We start from the raw sequence: 5,108 nt of genomic DNA on the forward strand, positions 1-5,108 counted from the left end.
GATGCTGCTCATTATTTACAGTTAAATGTTCAATGTTTTTTAACCAAAAAGGCTGTTTTCCTTTCATTTTGTGTAAATAACTGTCATGTGTTTTGAAAAATAAAATCCTAACATGTTTAAAACCTTTTACGTTTTCTTTTTTGATGGAAGCCGGACCCGGAGCGGGTCGACTCGAACTGTAAGACGGAAGAAAAAGAAGCCAGCCAGAAAAAGCTCCAAGGTCTGCCTGCAGACACCCACTTCCTCTTCAGGCTCGCTTCTGGTTTTGTCGTTACTGCAGAACCGCATACTTCATATTTACCCTGCAGTTCTTTAAACCAGATGAGAAGGAAATGGTTTTTCCACATGTTGTCTCTGTGAACACGCAGCAGTCTGTAAGGCTTTTAGTTTGAAGCACGCAAACTCAGATGGTGTTTAATTAAAGGTAAGTCCATTAAAAAAAAACAACTTTGTTTTATTGACCTGCAGCCGTTTAATTACACATATTAGCTCTAAGACCCGATTTATCTTGTATTAAAATCAGGTGATCTGGTCCCAAAGAGGTTTTGTTTTATGGCTGGGCAAAGATTAAACTCCATAATTTCACTGAAAATGTGCTTCTCTGTGCTCAGTTTTGCAGCTGGATGCTCAATTTCAAAGTTTCCTGCAGAACATGTAAGGTATCTTCTCTTTAGAGCTAAATAATGTGTTTTTTGTTTCTTTCTTTTATAGCGAACATGAAGCTGCCAAGTCTGCAGCAGGAGTGTGTTGAGTATTAAAAAGCATGAAGTCCACAGGGTTTACTACAGGAAGAAAAGTTTTTTTTTTTTTTTTTAAATTGGCAGAGCAGCTTGCAGTGTTTGGATTTCTTTTCTTATTTATTTTTTTTTTTTTTGACATTTGTTCTTATAGACTGACTCAAAATTAAAAGTACAAAAGCTTCAGTTCAGGTTGACCGTCTGCAGAGATGTTGTGGTTTCAGAAATGTTTGCTAAAATAAACAACAAATAATATGATACAAATGGATTTACTGTCTGGATGTGATAAAAACACCAAGAATGGCTCAGAACCAAACATTGGTGGAGTTTTCTCCAGGGGGGGCTATAAGTCCAAAACAGACATAATTATGCTAAGGTATCACACCTGTGTATTTACATTAATTAAAACAACAAAAGCAACATTAAAATGTACATATAAATGCACAAATGCTTCCTGAACACACCAATACTTACAAAGACGGAGGTCTCCCAAGGCATTTAGAGTTTATAAAACCTGTTTTCTTCTTTATTTTTTAAAACTTTACCGGAGAAAATACGTCAAAGCTTGTTTCATGTTGAGAGCACTCACTACGTCACGTATTCTGCACGTAGATCAGATGTCTCACTCCGATTAGAATTCAAAAATAAACATTTTAACAGTTTTTTAGCATAATTTCCTTAAACATAATTATTAACTATGAACTTATTTATTACCTTGTGCGTGTAACTTAGTCACGTAATGAACTTATTACTGTCTTTGAATAAAAGGCAGCACACCCGCAGCTCGACTTTTCAATCAGGCAAACTTTATGGCAGCTACTGCGCATGTACAACTTTTAACTTGCGCCCCGGGGCGGAAATACGTCACCAATCAGACAACGTAGATGAACAAAACACCTTTACTTATTATTAACTATAAAATATTTATCTTACACAACTAAAAATATATATACATATATTTCAAAAATAATTTTATTTATTATTTCATTATTATTTTTTTTTTACGTCTTATTCAAGCTAACCTGAGTGGTGGGGCGGCGCCCTCTATTGGCCAGCGGCCACTGCATTGGACCACTCTGAAGTGGCCTTCTGAGCCCCGAATTACAGTCTTTCTTTACATCTTGATTATTGCAACTCTTTGTTTACCATCTGTCCATCCATCCATCCGTCTATCCGTCCATCCATCCATCCATCCATCCATCCATCCATCCATCCGTCCATCCGTCCATTCATCCATCCATCCATCCATCCATCCATCCATCCATCCATCCATCCATCCATCCATCCTGTCCTCAGCAGGAAGCTCAAACATCTCTCTCCTCAGCCTCCTCTTCCAGCTCCTTCAGGAGGATCCCAAGGCGTTCCCAGGCCAGCTGAGACACAGTCTCTCCAGCATGTCCTGGGTGTCCTCCCAGTTGGACATGCCCAGAACACCTCCCTATGGAGGCGTCCAGGCAGCATCTGTACCAGACACCCGAACCACCTCAGCTGGCTCCTCTCAATGTGGAGGAGCAGCGGCTCTACTCCGAGTCCCTCCATGATAATCTCATTTTTTCGGCCTCCACCCAAAGTTCATGAAGACAGATGAGGGTAGGAACGCAGACGAGCTTCGCCTTGCAGCACAGCTGACCGGTGCAGAGAACGTAACACAGCTGAAGCTGGAACCAATCCGCCTGTTGATCTCAGGCTTAAAGAACTAAAAGAGGAAAGTGTATCTGGTTAGTAAATATAGTAAGTAGAGCTGATTGTTGACATCATCATCCTGTCAGCCACCACCCAGCCCCCCCACCAGGACCCTCCCCTCCCTGTTGGACCGGCGCTGGGAGCGTCGGTCTCTCCCCGCCTGCCTTCCTGACACAGAACCAGGACCGGCCATGGGATCGGTAGTTCCCCTCCTCCTGCTCGCTGTCCTTGTGGGCTTCTGTTCCGGAGGTTCGGACGCGCCGCGGGGCGTCGCCGTGGGCTTCGTGTTCGACCTGCGGGCGACGTGCGAGCCTCCGTGTGAACACGCAGGGGTCTGCATCCGGAACAACTCCTGCTTCTGCTCCAGGGGCTACGAGGGAGACACCTGCCAGTACGGTGAGAGGCTCAGGTTCGGGCTCGGTTCGTCTGGACCAGAGGAACAAAAGCCTGAAGATCACAAACTCCGATTATTGAGACAGAATTACTGCGTAAAACCTCAAATCCTTCTGTTTCCAGAAGAGCCAGACTCTGGAAGGGTTGTTTATTTATTTCTAAATAACCTTTTTAAAAAGCCTGATGGGAAAGTTTGACATCCAGGTGATTCTCATCAGCTGGGAACATGGCACACAGTGAGGAAGATGAGGAGCTGAAGGATGAAGCTCCAGGGAAGAATCCTGGAGGTTCAAGCTTTGGCTCCTGGTTCAGATTCTGTGACTCAGACTGACATCAGATGAGTTAAACCATCAGAAAGTTATCATTAAAACTCAGACAGTCTGGTTCCTCTGAAGCAGAATAAAAAACCATGAAGAGATTTGTAAAATACTGAAAAAAAAAAAAGTATATTTAGTGGAAAAACCAAACGGTCAGTGGAGCTTTATACATGTGTGACTAACTTGTTGAGCTTTTATCATTTTTGAAAGACTGGGATTAATAAGAGTTATATAAAAAAAAGAGTTAATGACATAATTAAGTGTGTTTTTGCAGCCAACTGTTATCCCAAATGTAAAAACGGTGGAGAGTGTCTTCGACCAGGAAAATGCAGATGTCCTCCTGGGTTCGGAGGAAGATTCTGTCACAAAGGTGAGCGAAGAAACTTCAAACTGTCTGCTGTAGAGGATTTATTTTTGAGGATTCATTTAGTGGAATTTGTGCCAAACTGAATGAATGCATCTGGAGTCAACAGTTCAATCAGCAGCTTGTGACAGCAGAGAGGTTTTATCTGCTGATGTGTGTTTTTGCAGTGACGTGTGATGGAGGCTGTTGGAACGGAGGAGAATGCACCGCTGTCAACGGAGTGGCCAAATGCATCTGCCCCTCCAGCTGGACCGGGTCGAGGTGTCAGCACGGTGAGCCAAAGTCTGCAGGAGGAGCAGCGTTCAGCAGACAGCAACAGAGAGGTTCTTTGGGTTCATTTTAGTCCCAGATCGCTTTCTCTGCAACCGGAGTCCAAATCAGTCCCGGATAAATTCAACAAGAAAATATAAAACTAGAAAACTGTGAACACTGAGGGCTGAAGGTCTTTACTGACATGAGCTGAAGAAGCTAGAGGTTCAAACAAGCAGAAAGAAACAATCAGAACACAAGCTAAATGTAGCAGAACAGCAGCTAAAATTAGAGGCTAAAAGAATCAAAATAGTAGCCAAAAAAAAAAAGGTTTGGCAAAATAGTCACTTAAATTTAAAACTATCAGGAAAGTTGCTAAAATGAGCAAAACCATAATTAAAACCTGAAATCAGCAAAACTTCAGCTAAAAACTCAAATTATCAAGTCTATAACTAAAGGCTAAAAAGAGCATAAGAAGATGAAAATGGAGCAGGTTTTAAAATGGAACTAAAGAGATCTGGATGTTATTTTATGGATTATCTCAAAGCTTATTATTTTTTTATATATTTGCTGAATCTGCTCTTAGACTGAGGTGTAGAAACTTCAAAAGCTGCTCAAACATTTGGTGTGTTGAGAACTTCCTGAATTAAAGGGATGCCTGGCCAATAAAACAACAAACGCTGAAATAAAACCCCTCAACATCTACCTATGTGTCCTCCCACTCTATGCTTGTGTTGATTTATTAACGAGTTTCTAACGGGTTAATGAGGGAACTGCAGACGTTTGTGGTTCCGTCTGAGGTAAACGGGTCTAACATGCAGCTGAGACCCTTCCTGTCCTGTGCTTTGTCTCCCGAGCAGCAATCTGTCCTCAGGGCTGCAGGAACGGGGGCGTCTGCGTGGCTCCAGGGATCTGCAGCTGTCCGGACGGCTGGCTGGGCGGCGCGTGCCACACAGGTGAGTACGTCACCTGTTGGCAGGTTTCAGGTCACTTCCTGGCTCCAGACTGTTGGACCAAAGCGCTCAGAAAGTAAAAGTCTGTTTGTTTGTGCTGCAGCCGTGTGCAGCCAGCCCTGCCTGAACGGAGGGAAGTGCATCTCTCCCAACAAATGTCGCTGTCGGCCATCTTTCTCCGGTCCTCGCTGTGAGGAGAGGAAAAAATCCCACTGATCTCCGACAAACACGGGCTCGTGGATTACTTCTTGGAGCTCTCTTGTTGTTTTTTGTTTTTTTTAGTATTATGCATTTTTGTTTTTAACAATAAACCCGTTTGTTATAATTTGATTGTATAAAAATTAAACAAACTTTGTAATAAATCATAAAAACTAATAAAGTGTCAAAGCTTATTGAACGAAACTGAAGGACA

General features: G+C 42.6%; 1 protein-coding gene across 1 annotated transcript; it reads left to right on the forward strand.

The window, feature by feature from the left end:
• Positions 1-2,348: 2,348 nt before the first annotated feature.
• Positions 2,349-5,084, forward strand: LOC108243266 (von Willebrand factor D and EGF domains). Its single transcript, XM_017428583.3, has 5 exons — positions 2,349-2,816; positions 3,405-3,500; positions 3,662-3,766; positions 4,604-4,699; positions 4,800-5,084. The coding sequence occupies exons 1-5, from the start codon at positions 2,612-2,614 to the stop codon at positions 4,910-4,912; spliced, it is 615 nt and encodes a 204-aa protein (XP_017284072.1). The 5' UTR covers positions 2,349-2,611; the 3' UTR covers positions 4,913-5,084.
• The last annotated feature ends 24 nt before the right edge of the window (positions 5,085-5,108 follow it).

The sequence above is a fragment of the Kryptolebias marmoratus genome, linkage group LG16 (assembly GCF_001649575.2).
Source record: "Kryptolebias marmoratus isolate JLee-2015 linkage group LG16, ASM164957v2, whole genome shotgun sequence".
Classification (NCBI taxonomy): domain Eukaryota; kingdom Metazoa; phylum Chordata; class Actinopteri; order Cyprinodontiformes; family Rivulidae; genus Kryptolebias; species Kryptolebias marmoratus.

What these genes read in the sequence shown, in the direction of transcription:
- LOC108243266 (XM_017428583.3), top strand. Translation starts at nt 2,612, where the DNA reads ATGGGATCGGTAGTTCCCCTCCTCCTGCTCGCTGTCCTTGTGGGCTTC. An exon ending in GGGAGACACCTGCCAGTACG is followed by an intron (nt 2,817 to 3,404) that starts GTGAGAGGCTCA and finishes GTGTTTTTGCAG; the next exon opens with CCAACTGTTATCCCAAATGT. An exon ending in GGGCGGCGCGTGCCACACAG is followed by an intron (nt 4,700 to 4,799) that starts GTGAGTACGTCA and finishes TTTGTGCTGCAG; the next exon opens with CCGTGTGCAGCCAGCCCTGC.